The sequence below is a fragment of the Thunnus maccoyii genome, chromosome 16 (genome assembly GCF_910596095.1).
Source record: "Thunnus maccoyii chromosome 16, fThuMac1.1, whole genome shotgun sequence".
Lineage (NCBI taxonomy): Eukaryota > Metazoa > Chordata > Actinopteri > Scombriformes > Scombridae > Thunnus > Thunnus maccoyii.
The window spans coordinates 28453753-28472863 of record NC_056548.1 but is presented as its reverse complement, the minus strand read 5'-3'; the positions used below and the strand labels follow the sequence as shown (position 1 = coordinate 28472863).

Sequence of the window (19111 nt, the reverse complement as noted above, 5' to 3'; positions counted from 1 at the left end):
CTGAGCTCAAAAATTTTATTTATGAAGAAGTCATTTGGCCAATTGTTGCATATCCACAAGCCATTGTATCTGAAAGGACGAAGATTTTTGTCATGCCCATGAGGTGAAAGATAATTCTGAATAGCAACACTGGTAGGCTATCCAACCTTCAACCCAACAAATGAATATTTGATTGGAATAGTTTGGGTCAGCTCTAGTTATTATGTTACTAGTTTAGTCCAGGTAAGACATAAATACAATAGATAGAATTACAATCAGTTTTTTGTATTACACTTAACCTTATAACCTTATTACCTTATTACACTTTGTATTACCTGTTACTGCACAGCACCTTATACAGCAAGGGACATTCTCAGGACGGTAGATTAAAAAAGACCAAAAAAAAAGAAACAAAAAACAAACTAAAAGAATAAACCAAGATGGGTCAACAGAAGATTGAACACCATGAGGACTGCTTTAAAAACATGGAGGAGGTCAACAGGAAGCTGAAAAACAACAAAAAAGGACTTACTACCTTCCCAAATTAAAGGAGCCTGCATTTATTGGCAAATCATGTACAATGCCAATACAATTAATGTTCTTCATACAGTACTATATGTTCAAGGAAGTCATGGAGGAGAGAGCATAATAGGCTGGGTTTTCAAGAGCAGAGTGGATAGATATAAGAGCTAATCTTCATTGCGTTGTTTAAACACACCTGGGATGTCCACTTGATTGGACATATGTTTCTACAATGCACAGAGCTGTGATAGTGCCACTATCGACTTTTCCTCCTTTTTCCTCCTCTGCCTGACTGGGTACCTCTCCTTCCTGTTGGAGGGGCAGGCGTTCATCACAGCATGCAGTGCAAAAGTTTAGCTAGGTTCAACTTTGGGAGCAAGTTCACCAAGGGGCGTGGGGCGACAAGCCGTCATTGTGGAGCCATTGGAAATAATGGAGTTAAGGGCACAGAGATGGAGTCAAGACCACCTCTCACCAAGATGACGGAAAAGTAATTTTAACAAGATTTAAGTTGTCAGTCCCTTTAAGTGGCTTTCAGATAGAATGTGGTAACTCCACCTCTGCACCCTGAAACCCATTATTTCCACTGCATGCGCTAACACACTCTCCTCAAGTTATGCTGTGCTCACCTCTGGTTATATTAGATATATTAAGCCTCTGAAGCAGATAAGAAATTCCACTTCCACAGTACTGGTTGACTGTGCATCCTCCACTCAGGCCGGTCATGTTCGATGTAACCTCTGAGGCAGGTAAGATTGAAAGATTGTTTTTATTGTACTGCACCTTGTAACTCTTGTTTCAAAAGACGCTTTATAAATAAAATTTACTTACTTAATTACTTACTAAGAAAGGACACTACTTACCCTGCTGGTTCACTGTGCATCCTTCTTCCAGGCTGGTAATGGCAGATATTGATAGCCTCAGAGGCAGATAGGAAAGGAGCTAAATCTAATATAACCAGCCTGGAAGGAGGATGCACAGTGAACCAGCAGAGTAAGTAGAATCCTGTCTTGTCTGCTAGTACTACCTATAAGGTGCCAAATCAACAATGCATGCCTGAAAATAGATGCTGAAAAAGTTTATCTTTGTTTTTGTTCATTTTTTGTTAACAGATGAAGTATTCTGCTGCTATGGGAACGCCCTGAGGAGATTCACCAAGTCTGGATCCATGAACAAGGTCTTTACCAAGATCAAGATTGACTGAAACACAATTGCAAGAACAGCTGTAATTGCTGAGCTAGCGATCAAATATCCGGACACCATCAAGGAGCTGCTACCTGGAGACGAAGATAACGAGAAGATCTCCCAGTTCACAGAGCTATGGAGGAAGGCTATAACAAAGGAGATGGCTAAAATGATCACAGTAAGGAAAAAAAGTGGAAAACTCCTCCTGATAATGTAAAGTACACTTAAGAACATTTGGAAGGACATTGGTTTTTTTTTTTCAATTTAAAGAACAAGTTATCCTGTTTTGTTTTTCCCAAAGTACAAAATGTACGTGCTGAGAATATGTCAGAATCCTCAGAGGAGGAACAAGTAATCCAAGTCAACAGGTTTATTTCCAAAGTGTATTATTGTGTAAGTACAATTAAAGAAAAACCATCTCTTGACTCTTACTTTAGTTAAGGTATTTAAAACATTTGACAGTGTAATAACGTTTAATGACATCTTAATGAAAAGTACCACTGTTGCTGAGGTAAAGGAAAATATTCATGACACAATAATAATGATCTTATGACAGCCAATGTCCAAACAACATGACAGTTTAATGTAATTGCATTAAAATTTGCATTGAAAATGACATGATTGACAGATTGACACTCAATGACAGCAGTCATAAACATTCATAAAGATTCCTTCATGTTCATGACAGCTGTCATGTCAGTCTTATGCGTGCACCTTCAAATAAAGTGTTACCAAATATTGAATATAGATGGAATGACTGGATGATACACAGAATTTACAACCACAAACTGACTCTTTACATTTCATTTTGTACAAAATTGCGTGTGTATTTTGACATTAGAGGGGGAGAAAGGGGGGGGGGGGGGGGGGGTTGGTTCTGCCCACTGCCCAGAAATGCTGGGCCCGGCCCTGCACTAAGTGAAAATAGGGGTTGCATTTAAACTGCTCCACCATGTTCCCTGAGTTGAATGAAACGTGATTCCTGAGATGAGGTTTTTATTGACAACAGGGAGGAATAATCTGTCTCTCTTGTTGTGTCATACTAGGCTGCAAATAATCCCTGTGTGGTTTTTTTCCCTCCCTCGGTGCATGTAGGCTACAGATGTTCATCCTCTCTCTCTCTCTCTCTCTCTCTCTCTCTCTCTCTCTCTCTCTCCCTCGTGGGGATAAACGCAGACAGTGTATAGGCTCTCACACACACACTCACACACACACACACACGTTCCTCTCCTGCAGCCTCGCGCGGCAGAAAGTCTGATGCCATGACCGAGGACGCGTCCATCCTCTGCTGAGAACCATGCGCTACCGGCTGAGCCCTGCTGGAATGAACCGACTGAAGGGGGCTTTCAAGGGACTCACCTGTGGATTTGCGCCGTGAAGATGCCTTATCTGACCAAACCTCTGATTTTACTTCTATGCCTGGTCGTTACCGGGGAATGCCGTAAACACGGCCACCGGGTGCGGAGATGGACCGGTACAGTGGAGACCCAAAAGCATGGCACGTAAGTGGACGATCCAGGGGAAATAAACTCAGGATAAACACGTGCAAATGCGGAGAGAAGCGTAGAAATCTAATAGATAACTGCTCAAAATACTTTTATTAAATTGTCATCATTAATCAGTTTGACAGGTTTTTATCAGGCTACAGTTTGTAGTGTTGCTTATTGTGGACATTCTTGAACTGCTTTCTATGAAGCGATGACTGTAAGTGATGAGTGAACACTGAGGAGCTCAGGGGTCAGTTGTAAAATTATTATTATATAACATTTTGCCTAATTAAAATTATTAAACAAAAATAAAAACACATCTGTGTGCAAATAGTTGTATATAATAATAGTTATGTAGCCAGTTTGGTGAAATAGCTGTTTTATCAGAACGATGTAATAATGTGATAAGTTTGACCTCAGGAAAAAAAAAAGATTTCATTTTATTGATTTTTCTCAGTATTACTGTAACATTTATTTACTTTTGCCGACTGGTTTGGTGAAAAGCAACAGTTCAGATCTGTACTTTCTCCATTGTGCACTGCATAAATGAGGTGTGGTCAGAGGGGATCTCCTTTGATTCAGTGCAGAATAATTCCTTGTTGACACTGAAGAACAAGATTATTAACAGAATGTAGTAGAAATCCTAAAACTGTTGAAATAATGGATGAATTGTAACGGCCAATATTTCATGGGCTGTCATTGAAATAGTAAATGGGCTGTAGTTATACGGTGACTTCATCCTGAGAGCAGTGCAAAGTGCTCTCCCAAATATTCACCTACACACACTCTTCCAGTGATGGTGCTGGAGCTGCCTGCAGCGCTGTACACTGACCTGCTCACCGGGAGCAGTTTGGAGCTCAGTGTCTTGCTCAAGAACACTTTGATGAAATGTTCAAAAAATGTCAGAAAAACGACAAATCCCTGAAACAACCAGCATTTACATTTACCACACAAAGATCTTTAGTGGTTGTGTGAATTATGACATGTGTCTGTCAGGAGCAAAGGATGAAGTAAGATGACATTGCTATAGTACCCCCAAAAAAGCTGGGGGTGGATGAATAGGATTGACAGAACTGTTGTCCTCGCTCCTACCAGCAATCAGCGTCACTTTCTTATAACCATGACCATGATCTTTCCCTACAACCCTAACCAAGTGGTTCTTTATATGGATGATTTGTCTTGTATGTCATATAACTGATGAGGTCGTCACATCACAAAACCCTCATATCAGTAGTTTTGGAAGGTAAATGAAATAACCAACAACCTATTTTGTTATTTATTTTGTTGAACTGACAATCATAGAGTCAGTTATCTCAGCAACTGCCTTACAACAACATATACTGTAGTTTATGGTCAAGTGACAAAGACCTCTAGTGGTCATATGAGATAGAGCCACAGTCTGCAGGGAGGGTCAGGGTGGAGGGATGGCCGAAAAAAAGTCTTCTTTCTTTCTTTTAAACACTATTATTCCGTCCTCACAGTCGTGCTGGTATAGTCGACATAGGCTGCACCAAAGAGTTCGAGGCGCAGAGAGAAGGATAAAATAATACTCGGTGCTTGTGAAAGGCCAGTAAGTAGAACATTTCATCATTAAGCAGAAGCCTGCCACACACAAACTATCATCATTCACTTCGCTCTGCAGTTTCTCATTTACTGCAGACGGAAATGTCCATCAAAATATGACTATGGCGGCAGAGTATATTAACAGCTGAGTCTTATCAATAATGCCGTTGTAATGTGGTGTTTTGTAGAAATGTCAAAACTCTGTTTGGTGAGTGAGTGAGGTGCCTTCAGCTTGTGTAGTCTCCTTCTACCTGCAGCCGTCACACAGCAGCAGCAACAGTGTGAGCATGACCAAGCTGACAGAAGCCCTGTGCACATTTTATGCACGTGGCACAGCAGCAGTAAGTTCATTAATGATTAAAATGTCCCAAAACAGCGACAGGATTGGTCAGGATCTAACAGTAACTGAACTTATCTGCTTCTACGCATCAGACTGGTCAGATATTACACACAGATTCAAGCTTAACATTGACATTTTTTTGGAATATAGCAGCTGCTCTGAATCAGTTTCTTCTTTTCAGGAATAGTCCAGCCTCATTTCTTTTGTCCTTCGATTTATTTCTGTCCAAGGAGATGATTACAGGAAGTTTTCAGTTTACTAAACTCTAATCATTAAAGTATAACAACAAAATAAGACAACAGATATTTATGTCAATAATTTAGTATTGTGTTTGGGACTTGACGGGGCTTCATGGAGGTGATGTTCAACACCGCAGCCTCTCTCTTTCTAGTCAATCCAAAGAGTCGGTTCACCCAAATGACTAAAACCAAACATATTTCCTCCCTCCCTCTTGTCTCATGCAGATACTGTCATTTCGGTTTATTTGTCCAGTTTTCCTGGTACCTGTTCAGGTTTTTTGGACAACACAGTATCTCATTCACTCTGTACATTAAGCTGCAGAATGCACCAGATGTTAGTGTGTTTTACGTCCAAGCACGGCCTGACCTCTGACAGAGCACAATGACAGCTGACAGCAGTGATGAAATTGTTATCTATTTTGAATAATTGTCATGCAAAGCACAAACTGCAATCCAGAATGTATGTCAGATGAAAGGAGGAAGATAATGGAAATCAAAACCACACAAGCAGAGCATGCAACTGTGATTCATTCAAACTTCCAACTGGAGGAACCCTAACTCAGTGTTTCTCACTATTTAAGGACTTATGTTTAAAAGTGTCCTCTCAAAAGTGGGGTATAACAGGGTCTGAGGCGGGAAAAGTGCTGAAAGTCTAAATGGACACAGGGGCAGGAGGGCAGTACATTTATCTCTTCTTTTTTGCTCACTGGTTGAGAAACTGAATATCTGTCTGGTATAGTTTTGCCAAGGCCTTGCTGTGTTGACTCCATCTGTCCACAGAGGTGATTTAACACAGCATGTGGTCTAAACAGTCTAACCACTATCACGGTCCTCACACACTATACCACTGAAAATTATCACAGCATGACATTCTATTCAACCACGGACACAAATAGAATTTTAGGAGTGGCACGTCTGCAGAAAGATTCAAGCTAGGTCTCAGATTTTCTAAAATAAATGTGCATGTCATTTTAGATTAGTTTCTGTGTGACATTCTATGTGTGATCGTCTGAAGTTTGGAATGCAGATATGAGAAAAGAGACTTTCATCTCACACGCTTTAGAAAATTGAAAGTGAGAAAAAAAGAAACAGGTTGTACATAAATGATCTATTCATGCGGTTCTTGTTCTCAGTTGTCACAGCAGATTTAATCAGAATTTTCCAGTCTTTGCTTTTTATTTCTTCAAAGCCCAGTCTTTACTACCCTCTGACAGTGAATGTCTTCTTCTTCTAGCTCCCTGGCAAAGAAGCCTCCAGATGTGACCAAGTCTCGCAAAATGAAGACAGAGCATCTACTCAAAGTAGATGATCATGACTTCACCATGAGGCCGGCGTTCGGAGGTAGGTGTCCAGTGCTTTCTCATTGTTTTTGTGGACATGTATATGAAATCTGAGAACCTAAATAGGCCCCAATGACTTTTTTTGTCTATTATTTTCACAAAAATAAATACTCAAATAGTACAAACTCAGATATTTAACATAATTGCATTGCTCAATTATGTAAAATGCAAGTGTTTTTCACATTCTTGCAAAGACACTCAAGAGATAGACAAATAAATAATAAATAAATAGATCAATTGGCCTTTGATATATCAGCTAATATTAGCATATTGCACTTAAATCTGGGCTTATATCAGCCAACAGGAGACGTCATTATAGAGACACTCAAGATATATTTGAAATCATTTCAAAACAGTATCTCCATTGCAGAGTTTGTCCACCAGAGAGCACTGACAAGTTTATTCTTTTTCACTGTAAAATGTCCCCCCCCATATCTACATCATATTTATTTAAGCTAATGCAAGGGAACCTCATCAAAATGTCTGTAGTGAAAGTCAAAGGATCACCAAAGTCATTAAGATTCATAGTCTTGGAGACATGAATGTCTGTACAAAATGACATGTCCATCCATCCCATAATTGTCGAGATATTTCAGGACCAAAGTGGCAAACTGTTTGACCGACCAACCAACAATGCCATACCTGGAGCTACACTGCTAGCATAGCTAAAAATGAATATCACCCAATATACTGTTATCAGATTTTTGTAATTCTCAAATTTCACTATTGGCATTGGCTTTAACCCAGCGTCATCAGGCTTTAATAGACTCCATAAGCTTTATTAATATATATTTGTTTGAGAAGCTGAGACTTAAAGAGGTGCTGTAGGGATTAAATGTTGCAATAGTATATTTAATATTACTTCTGTAAAAAGTTGTAGATTGTAGATTGGTAGATTAGTAGATTGAAAATTATCACCAACAATTTTTATAATCAATCAATCATTTTTAGTAATTTTTTAAAGAAAAAAATGCCAAAATCGAAAGAATATTTTCTGGTTTCTTTAGGCCTCTATGACAGTAGACTGAATAATGTTGGGTTGTGGACTGTTGGTTGGGACAAAAGAAGACATCACCTTGGGCTGTGGGACATTTTATAGACCAAACATCTAATCAATTAATTGAGAAAATAATTGACAGATTAATAGATAATGAAAATAATCATTAGTTGCAGCTCTAAACAGATTAAAGTAAAAATGGTCAAAACATGTGCAGCAGAAGCAGAGATATCCTGACTTGTAGTCCTTCATATGAGCCACACTCAAAAAATGCTGAATCCTACATTTCCTACAATGAAAATCAATAGCATATTTCATTCATTCCTCCCTGCATGGTTAAAACTCCATGCCCAGTTTGTAACACACGTCATCAGGGTTATTTTCCCAGAAGACATTATGCAACTGTTTTCACAGACTGAGTGGCACTCCTCATGACAAGTACACTGACCTTTATGTGATGGTGCCTTTAACCCAGTGCTGGATGTGATGCTTGGAACTTGAAACAACCTGAATAAAGACAGGGATGGAGGAAAAATTGGAAGCACTGGTTGTCACCTGTCTTCCCTCAAGCTTGAAAAACTAACTGCATGTCAGCACTTCCGTCTACCCTCATGTCTTATAATTGATTGGTCTTTGGAGTCCAGAACCTCTGATATGAAGAGCTCTTTGATGTTATACCAATTGAAAGTATCCATCCCTCTCCTGGAATGATCTCAAAGCATGAAGCATCTCTAGCCCGCAACCTCCACATTAATCCTGCTCTGTCACCAGGTTGTGACCAGAGTGAACAGACATGTTTTTTTATTCTGCTGGATCACAAGAAAAAATAGATCTAAAGGTTTTTTCAAGTTGACAATGTCACTAATCCTCCATTCTGGGTTTTTAAGATGAATGCTCAAACATTAAGAAGTTGTTCCCCACTGGTGTCGTTCCGTGTGATCTAAAGACTGCAGTTCATACACGTTGCATACCTTAATGTCTTTTTAAGGCATGGGTTAAATCTAAAGGTAGTGGTGTTTTATCATTGACATACTTCAGATAGTAGCTCAAGGCTAGGTCTTTGTTGAAGTCTGTGTCTCTTGTGTCTCAGTTTAGCAATCAGATGAAACTTGTCATTTCTGCTCAAAACTCAAATGAGCTTTCATAATGATATTTGGATATTGCACTAAGATCCACCCACATTCCTCCTCTGAAACAGGAAGGGAGCAGAAAAAAAAAAATCTTCTTCTGACTCATCTTCTTCTTCTGAAGTTGTACCTTGTTGGGTGCAGAAGAGGCAACCATTGTTAAGCCAACTTCTCCCCTGTTCAAGCGATTGTTACTTCAGAGAAAGGCAGGGCATGTAGCAGGAGGTCACAGTGGAAATGACACTAAAAATATCCCAGGTACAGGCACAAAGTCCCAGTAGAGGATACACAGCTCTGGTCACATTAATATAAAGAGTCTCATACTCCACTCTGTTGCCCTACAAAGGGCTGCCCCTCCAGATGTGTTTAAACCCTCACATTTTTTTCTGCTTTGAATAATACTATAACGTGGCTTTTCCACCAAAACAGATAAGTAAGCAACTGGCTTAGCTGCATCAGAATGAAAGAGAAAATGCCCCCAATACTCCACCCTGTCTTCCAAAGAGGCAAGCCAATAACAGACTCTGAGCCCAAACAGCAGCATGGAGATTCGGTGGTGATGAATACAGATATCAAGCGGCATATAAAGACAGAACTATGGTTTATTACAATTTGGGCTTGCCGGCATTGGTCATGATAACATTCTACTCACCAAAGTTATTACTGAGAGTTACAACTGATCACTGAAAACATCCAATGGGGCAAGAAGAGCAAGCAGTCAAACCAACAGTTCATCCAGACTATTTAAACCACTTAATTTGGAGGTCAAACTGAAACTGAGTACATCCATAATGTTGCTAATAATCTGGAAAATTGCTGTTGACTATGTGTGTACAACTCTGAAGTTCAAAGTCACTCTGTAAACTGTGTTGTATGTTCACAATATGGGGTTGGGTAATAATTTTACTGTTGCTGTTGTTTTCAGCAGTTACTTCCGGTGAGGACAATGTTACAAAGGAGCGACCAAAATAAAAGCCTGATACTGATCACTCTGAGGTTGAAGTCAATGCAACTAACAATCCTTATGATGTCACAAGCCATCATAAAATATACTGCTGAAGGTTTTAAGTTACATCACCCTTGTAATTTTCAATCTTTGCATACTTAAATACTGAAAGGGTTTATCCCCTCAGGAGTAATAATGTGCTCAGAATGTCACGGCCATGTGGCTAATAGATTTTGAGATATATCTTGCTGCTAAATGGAAAATGTGAAGCAAAGAACCTGGATAAAAAAGGCATATCCTTCTTCAGTTTGGTGTGTGTGTGGTGTGGGACAAAAGCGGCTTACAATGGGAGTATTCTCCCAAGAGTTGAATAGTTTAAACTATTAAGGTTTGCCTTTACTTTGATGGTCAAAATGGTGCCCTATTAAACTCCAGGGAGCTCTCAGGATTCAGTGTGCTAACTCCCTCTCATTCAAGTGAAAAATGTGACCTGATGGTGATGGTAGAGAAAAGGTCAGGTAGTCACCCAAAATAGTACTTATCCTTCTGGGACCATGGAAATTAATCAGAATTTCTTTATGGAAATCTAGGCATTGTTTGTTGACCCAGTGATGGCGCCAGCTGAAAGGACTGGAATCACCAAAATTATTAAGATATTTCTCCAGGGGACCATGAATAACAATACACAATATCATGACTATCTGGCCAGTGGTTGTAAAAACATTACTCTGGATCAAAGTGTTGGACAGTGGATGAAGGGCATCTCCGTCTTCAGGATCCAGTATACTGTATGTACTGCAGGACTATTACATACTATATGTACACGTGAACATATTTAAAAAGATCAGTATCAAGGTCAGATGCTGGATGTCAGTCACTGGATAGAGGGGGGTGAGTGTGGCTAACGTGTGGGGTGTATTATTGCTCTTAATCCTCGGTAAAATAACACATTAAGCTTGTTGTTAATCCATGCAGAAGGGAAAGAGAGAGAAAGCCCATCGGCTAGATCATTTGATGTATGGGCTCGGGCGAGGCATGTTATGATCTGTTAACTGTATACCAAAGCCACTGTGTGCTTTTCAGAAAATGTGGTGGCTTAGCAGTGTTGCGGATTTATCAGAGGTCACAAAGTCAGAGGTGGAGTTGTTTCATGCGGCCTATTACTTTAATATTTCCTCCACCCAGCTCTTAAAGGCACACCGTAGGATTCAATGAAAATAGGTGTGTCTTAGAAAAATCCAAAAGCACCGAATGTATAGAACCCTTAAACAGTTGTAGGCCTTTTGATAATGATGCTTTATTTTGTCGCACATACAGTGACAAACCCACAGAGAATTATCACCAAGTCTGCAGTTTCCCTCAGCTCTACAGAGCTTTATAGCCTCTCTTAGCATATTTTTTGATTTCATCAACCTGTTTTTAGCAAAAACGCTCACTACCTGCCCAGCAACAAACAACAGACAGACAAAGTTAGCCACTAGCTGGTAAACATTTAGCAGCTCAAGAGCCAGATATGCTACTGTAGGCAATTGTTGACTAACACATTAGTTACATTGGTGTACATGGACTGGATGACCTGCTGCTCACTGTCAATTTTAATGATATCCTCAACATTTCTCAACACAAAAACACAAAAGTGTCCTTGATAAGTCTTCTCAGTTGTAGATAGTGGAAGGCTACGGAAGAGCACTGTGTTGTGGGTGGATATGGCGCATTCAACTACTGTTTTGGGTTGTCTGCCATCAGTGGGCTTCATTCCACTTCAAATTGCGACCAGTCAGCAGCAACCCGTATACCAAACATCACTATCTCTATTAAGAAAAGGTGTTTTATAGCCTGTGATTGTAAAATGTGAAGTTGCTCATTTAATTTTATATTTCCAAGAATATGTGGCTGAGAATATTTAAAATCTCTCTTAAAACTGAGTCCTCAATTAATATTGAGCCATGTCATCCAATAAAGCACTCCAACGTGTGTGTGTGTGTGTGTGTGTGTGTGTGTGTGTGTGTGTGTGTGTGTGTGTGTGTGTGTGTGTGTGTGTGTGTGTGTGTGCATCAAATCTTGTACGATGGCCATATAAATAGGATGAAGACGGGGTTATCAGACTGGACTTTACATTCCAAATCCCTCATTTAATCCCTGCACTTGTCACTTTCATATATTTCATCAGACTGGACTTTACATTGTGCATTACATTCAACCTCCACTGTTACATAATTAAATTATTTATGCACATGTCACATTTAATTGTTGCTCTTGTCACACTCATATTTCATACACTTCATTTTTTGTCCATAGCACAGTCCATATTTCCTTTGTACAGTCAATATTTCATATCCCATTTCAAAACTATTACTATTACATTCTGTAAAAAGATTTTCAATTAAAATGAATATTACTTTGTTTATTTCATTATTATTATTATTATTATTATTATTATTATTATTATTATTACATTACTTTTGAGCAAACACCAAGACACATTCTTTGTATGCTTGCATTAGCTAATAAAACAGATGCTGACTGAACAGGCTCTGTCATGCTGACATAAGATCCCAAAACCAAGAATCATGAAGATACAAACAATCTCCAGGGTTGTGTAAATAGTAACCTATGCATGCTTGTGTCCATGAAATGAGAAAATTAAAACTTTGTCGTAGAGCTAAACCAAATACATCGTTGGAAAGGTCTCAACCTGGAGAGTAACATATGTCAGTATGAAGATTCTACATGGCTCCTGCTTTGAAATAATGACCTTTGAACCTTGACCTCAGTGCATGTTTGAAAGTTTATAATTCAGCAACAAAAGGGGCTCCAGACATGGGACCAGCTGTTATAGAGAGTTCTTGACCTCAGCTATCATGTGAGTATAGTCAACAACTGGGGGCACTGTCAGATATGGATAAAATATGGTTAAAATTCATTTTCACCCATTTAACAATTAGATATTTAAATCTGATTGCACAAATGTGTTTACCATCCCCTTAAACTCTTAAGTGTACTCTCAATTCAGTATTTACAACTTCCAATTCTAGGAAAAACACTAATAATTTTTAAAAATTACAGTGCCCTAGAGCAGCCCCATGCAGCTTGATACAAATCAGCACCACAGTTGTAGTTCTTCCAGTTTAGGGTTGTAAAAAGGTTTGTATAAAGATATATCTACTGAATATATCAAATATCTAGTGCAGCAGTAATTACACTGCATATAGATGATCTATGTTAAGAAAGAGATGTTGGTTTATTTCAGATATTTTAGCCAAAGCAGGAGTTAAACGCGGTCATAACACAATGCACTTCCATAAGCCACATCTTCCAACGTGAGTGTGTATGTGTGTATGAATGGAAGGGATTCACCAAACCAACTGCTCACAGACATCTTAATCAGTTTGTAATAAATTCAACAATTAAAAGTAAATAGCAGATATAATAGTTATTAAAAGTTTTCTAACATAACATAAAGTGGACTGTCTTTGTATCCGGTCGAGGAGGCTCATGGGTATAGTAGCAGCTTCTGCTATCAAAAACATTGACCTATTGTATTGTTGAGTTATCAAGGACATTTCCGTGTTTTTCTGTTGAGAAATGTTGAAGACGGACAGAGGGTCCTCCAGTCCGCCCACCAGACTGACTCATACCATTGACTGTACTGATAAAATTAAAATAAAGAAATAAAAACAAGGATAAAATCTCATGATTAAATGTTAATTGATGTAGTGGTTATAGTTTTAAAAAATGAATAACAAATGAGAAAAAAACAATACAGCTTCTGTGCTCCTGAGTCCCGACTGACAGTAAAAAAACATGGTGCAGGCATGAAACGTATGTCCAATTGAAATACATTAGTTTGAAAGTTGTGCTAAGTGTCATGAAAAAATGGGAAATTTGTGTCCATAAACACAAATCTATAGATTAAATTTCAGGACTATTTCATGAACTGCCGTGATACTGGGTTGGCCATCAACCAGTGCTCTCGTGTGATTTCATCTTTACAGCTTTTTAGCTGTAAACTGTAAAAAACCATGCCATTCAGCCGGCTATTGTTCCAGGCTGGTCTGCGCCAGCTGGCTGGTAGACTATGGAAGCTATTATTACAATTTTATCTCATAAATCACATCAAAAAATCTACACACTGGCTGTGGATTTGATTGTATTATTTTTGGAATTGAAGTGGTGAAATAGATGTGAATATTTGCAGTATGCGGTGTCTTATTTTTTGTACTTTCAGACCTGCCAACACTCCCACTTTTCCTGGGTTTCTCCTGTATTTTCACCCCCTCTCCTGCTGTGCTCCTGTTTTGTTGTTTCTCCTGGGAAACCCCTGTAATTTGCACGGCCCTCAACCTTTATTATGAATAATTGTGATACACACAGATCCATAAGTTTTGTATTTTTATCTAATGTTATCCAGGTTAACAATTCCTCTATGAAATACAATCTACACACACAATCCACATACGACATACAGTTTCAACCCATCTGTCACCACAATTCAAGTGGCGTGTGCACAGCTGCTCTCGGTGCAGGTAGTTTTTCCTCCTGTCCTCTGTCCTCCTCCCTCTGCTGCTGATGTGATTCACTGCTGCAGATACACATACACATACAGACAGCTTTCGTTATTAGCTTAAGTAGCGCACTGTAGTTGTGTAAAACATACTGGCGGTGGATGGAACACTGCAGGCAAAGCAGGTGAAAATATCGATTTTCTACATGTTTATTATGCTTGTTGAACAGGTGGTTTGATAAAGTACTTGGCCTTTTACTTGCAAAACCGTTGCGAGTAAAAGGCCAATAAGTAAAGTAAAGTAAAAAGCCCCCTCCTTGCCATATGTTACCTCCTTCCAGGCAACATAAGTACCCCCATAAAACAGCACCAAATCTAGGGCAGAGTGGCATCTTAAGGGCAATTTTGGGGAACAAATGTCCCTTTTCTTGCTGCCGTCCCATAACCTGCAGTCTGCACAGCTACTTGGGCACACACAACTACAGATATGAAGTGAACACACCTAATCACATAATTAAACACTGAAAACAAGTCAAAACTGTCTGACAACAATGACACTGACACTTCATCATGGTTCCCAAGCTGGATTTTTTTTTTTACAAATATCAACGCGAATTTGATCGAAGTTTTCCTCTTTTTCTTCTGACTGGCTTAATTTCTGCTCTCCATAACAACTTCATGAGTTGATACATCAGATTGTATTTTCAGCTCGCTCCACAGCCCCCAGGTGGCCAAAAAAATCTATAAATGAAGCTTTAACAATGTGTAGATGATCGAAGGCAAAGGGACAGCAACTGGCAGCAAACTTGACCGTAAGGAATACTGTCTTTAAGAGAAGGTAAAACTGCCACAGAAGACTACTTCTTTAGTCTTTATTTATCCAAGGAAGTTAACAAAGCTCTAGGGTCTTTTCCAGTGATCCCTGTTGCACCCTCATCCACACATCCACACTGGGAGCTTTGCCACTGAGCACTTTCTAAACTTTTAGTCCTGATGAAAAGGTTTAAGGGCGATAGATGCATCACTGAAATGCACATAAAGGCATAATATTTATTGTATTGCATTTAGAGGCTTTTACTATAAATGAAGTAATTGAATTACCATCCCACGCAAGTCTTAGAATAAAGTGGCATGATATCCACCAACATCAGGGCTGTGACTGCTGCTGCCAGTTTGATTTCAGAACTGTATCAAGCTTGCTACCTCAAAGGAAACTGAAATAATCTATAGATTTAGGCTCGCTGCTGCTTTATTATGTTAAACCAAATGAAATGCTGTCACTTGTAAATGTGTGCATGGCTAAATGGTTTTCTGTATTGACATGAGATGATGTTCAGCTTATGGAATATTATGAACAGCAGAAACTTGTCATTTGCTTTATCCCTGAGCACCAAAGTGACATGCTATCCCAGTGTGTCATCTGTGAGGGAGCAAGAGCTCAGGGGAACGTCACAATGATAATCACCACAGTTTTCAGTTTCCTTTTTTTGTTGCTAAAGCTTTAAGCAGTGCTCACTGATGAATGGGTCAGTAGCACCCAGATACCATCTGGAGATGTCGGCTTAATTTGAGGGGACTGGAGTGTGGCTTCAGCTGCTAGCTTCACCCAGTGTCATTCAACTGGCCTGCAATGTTAGCCTAGCTCTGCCTAGCTGCATGGAGGCAGGCCCCACTGCAGCAGTGATGAGCAGATTAAGCTGGCAGCAGTTCCTCCTGTTTACAGCTTAGATTAGCACAGGCACCAATCTGTTACGCCATCAGACAGCTGTTACCCCGCAAATGACACTTTGTCCCAACTGAGGAACACACACATAAATACGAGAAGATCCAGAACTAACTGTAAAAGTGCATCCAGACACCAGTGTGGGTGTCCAGAGGGAAATTCCAGGATTTTTCCAACCTGGGTGTCAATCCCAATTTTGTCCATTATGACTATCGGTCGTGATAACATTTTACTCTTTTTTTTCACTGTGCAGTGTTTCTTCTATAATTGTACAGGCCTGGCAGGTCACCAGGCTAACAAGAAAAATATATTTTTAATGCTAAAAACAACACCAATTATCCATTTTTTTTTGGAAATCAATAGCGTTTGGGAACCTCTGTGCAGCGTTGTTGTGAAACGTGAGTCAACCTCTGTGTCGTTGCCTGGGAAACTCTAGGAGTGTGAGAGAGAGAGTGGAAGAAAAGTGATGGTGAATGTGAGTGGAGCAGAGGAAACTTAAGCAGTGAGTTGTCAATCAATCAATACATGCTGCAGCTTGTCTTTAGTGTCAATCTCAGCCCTAAACAAAGAACTCAGAAATGTGTGGCTGCTGAGTCTCTCCCAGAACACCAAAGTCTACATTTCTCAAGGTAGATGGTGATTGAAATATTATCATAACCTAGCCATAATGAACAAAACTATGACGATACCACCCAGACAAACACTATAATTTCACTTAAATGCTACATAAAAAATAAAATAATGAACAATGGACCAAATGACTATAATGTGAAAGGTGTCACTGATACAAGGCCAAAGCCACTCTGCAGTTGACCGCAGCTCCACAGAGTCTTTTAGCCTCCTTTAGTTCATTGTGTGTGTGTGTACGGCCCACAACTCTGCTCTTATCAGCCTGGTTTCCTGCAGCAGCAGACAACTGTTTTCAGTGAAAAAACTTCTGATAAACCCTCTGATACACTAACTGCTCAGCATCAACACTGAAACCTGCTATCGCTCCTACACTGATTATCTTTTATTATACCAGGCAACTACTAAATCGTGTACATGTGTATGGTTTGTTTATCAGCAGTGTTTGTGAAGACAGCAGGAGAAAAGCCTTTATTCTCTATTATTTATAGTTTATTATCCATTATGATCAGATAAAATGCAGATTCTTCATCTCTAAGTCAAACTCTTCATTTATTTATGTGAATGTGCAGTACATTTATGTGGGAAAAATAATTATGGATTACTGCTTTCAGGATGTATTAAATCTTGCAGACAGTGCTGGGCTGTTAGCATTCAAAGGCCTTGAACAAACACTTTTTACAGTGGTTAACAAAACTGATTTGTACATGATAAATTAGTTTGACTGACTGCATTGAGGCACAAAACAAGTGACCTCAGAGAATTAGAGAGACTGAAATACATCGGCTCTATTTATGAGATCAGCCAAACGTCTGATGTAAGGGAACATGTCATTTTTACTGATATTATATTCAAAGCCTTAATCAGTTCCTCTGAAAAGCTGCTTTTGGGCAAAAATCTGGTAGTTTAATTTTCTCTTCCTCAGCTCAAGCACTACACTGCACACTCACTGAGCACTTTATTAGGAACACCTGTGCAATCCAATGCAATCCAATACAACAGCTCTGCCATAAATTCTACTTTTACAAAGCTTATACATTTTCAGTCCTTGTTGACATTGTCAGATGGTGATAATTCTACTTTATGTTTATTATTGTGGTTGTAGTGGGTGGTGGTGGTGATGTACTGGAGTGCATTGTATTGAAAGTAATATTTCTTCCCTTCATGTATGTTAATGGAGTGGACAAAATATTAATCTAAAACCTGTTGTTAAAAGTTATTGTCTTCAAGAATTTTGACATACAAGTGATGAATCAAGTGTCAAGTAGTTAGTTAAAGCTGGAGTGCAGGACTTTTACACATAAATGAATGTCCGTTACATTCAAGCCCTTGCCACACAGTGCTGATTAAGCCAATCACTGCCAGATAAATCTCTCTGTATTTCACAGTATAGGGGATATTTGAATCTGGTGTCTGTGGTGACATTCCCGCGCTGGCGCACTGCTAGTGATGCATTTTTCGTCAACAGGCAATGATTGGTTTTCAACTGTTGAATGGGGTGGACTGTCCTCAGTGTGCCCCAATGTGCCTTCGCATTACCATGGCGGGGACTGGCTCACGTAAAAAATGTCAGGGGTCTTAGGCGATGATGTCAATAGTGTTTGTGTAATTACTCTCACTGCCAGAAGGGAGAGACAAAAGGTCCAAACTGCAGGTTTAAAGAATAATTCGTCCTCCAGATTTCATTCTTACTGTTTGTTACCACCTGCTACAGGTCTTCTTTGTGATGCCTTTCCCTCGCAGTATTTGTCACTTTATTCCAACATGTCACCCCCATCTCTGGATCTATGATAGATTACCTCCTGAATGCAGCACAACCTAATGTTGATTCTCAAGCCCCATGAAGAGTTTCTGGTATGCAGGTCATCAATATGGGATATGTTAGATCTCACACACTCACACTTTCTTTGTATTGAAGCCTCTCCTTGAAACAAGCTGAAAAGACATAAAGACAAATATCAGGAAAGAAACTTTCCTCATGAATTCTTGCAGACTCTTCATGTGTGGAGCTGTATACGTCTGTGGGAATCTTCTGTTAACTGTGTGTGTTATCACACCACAACTATATGTTAGTTTAATCATACTGAAATTTCATTTTTTCATTTGTTTGCACATGATGTTGAAGGCAAAAATGTAATTTATCAGTTTACTCCAACTCAAAGCAGTCACAATGACAATGAAATCTAATGTGAAATGCAGTTTTCACTTTTCTCGAGAGTTTTTTGTGAATCTGTCAAAGTCAAGCATCATTAAACTGTCCATGGAAAAGACCATTTCAATTTCATTTGTACAACCACACAACCCCAGACAATAGAATGACCTGTTTTTTTCTCAGTAGAGGTTTTTCATTTTAAAAATTCAATTTGACTTTGAAAAAGGAAAACAAAATTTTAATTTGATCAGATAAATCATTTTATTTCAATATTGGCAGCCATACACTTCCAAAGTTGTGTTGCATATTATAGCCATATATACTGTATACTGTATTAGACATATTCAGTATATAAGCCATATGCCAATAAAACAAAAGAA

The 19111-nt window shown here is 39.1% G+C and overlaps 1 protein-coding gene and 1 long non-coding RNA gene across 4 annotated transcripts in view; both read left to right on the top strand.

Moving 5' to 3' along the window:
- The first annotated feature begins 1027 nt into the window (after positions 1–1027).
- LOC121881495 lies at positions 1028–2111 on the top strand. Its single transcript, XR_006091786.1, has 2 exons — positions 1028–1250; positions 1614–2111. It is a non-coding gene; the product is annotated as an uncharacterized LOC121881495 (long non-coding RNA).
- An 820-nt stretch (positions 2112–2931) lies between these two features.
- Positions 2932–19111, top strand: part of gabrr2a (gamma-aminobutyric acid type A receptor subunit rho2a) — a 66384-nt gene continuing 50204 nt past the window's right edge. For 2 of the 3 annotated variants that reach the window (XM_042388597.1, XM_042388598.1), the window contains exons 1-2: positions 2932–3188; positions 6550–6656. In XM_042388597.1, the coding sequence (XP_042244531.1) occupies positions 3067–3188; positions 6550–6656 (229 nt within the window). In that variant the 5' untranslated portion in view covers positions 2932–3066. The remainder of the gene's footprint in view (positions 3189–6549; positions 6657–19111) is intronic. The other variant, XM_042388596.1, reaches the window with a different exon arrangement.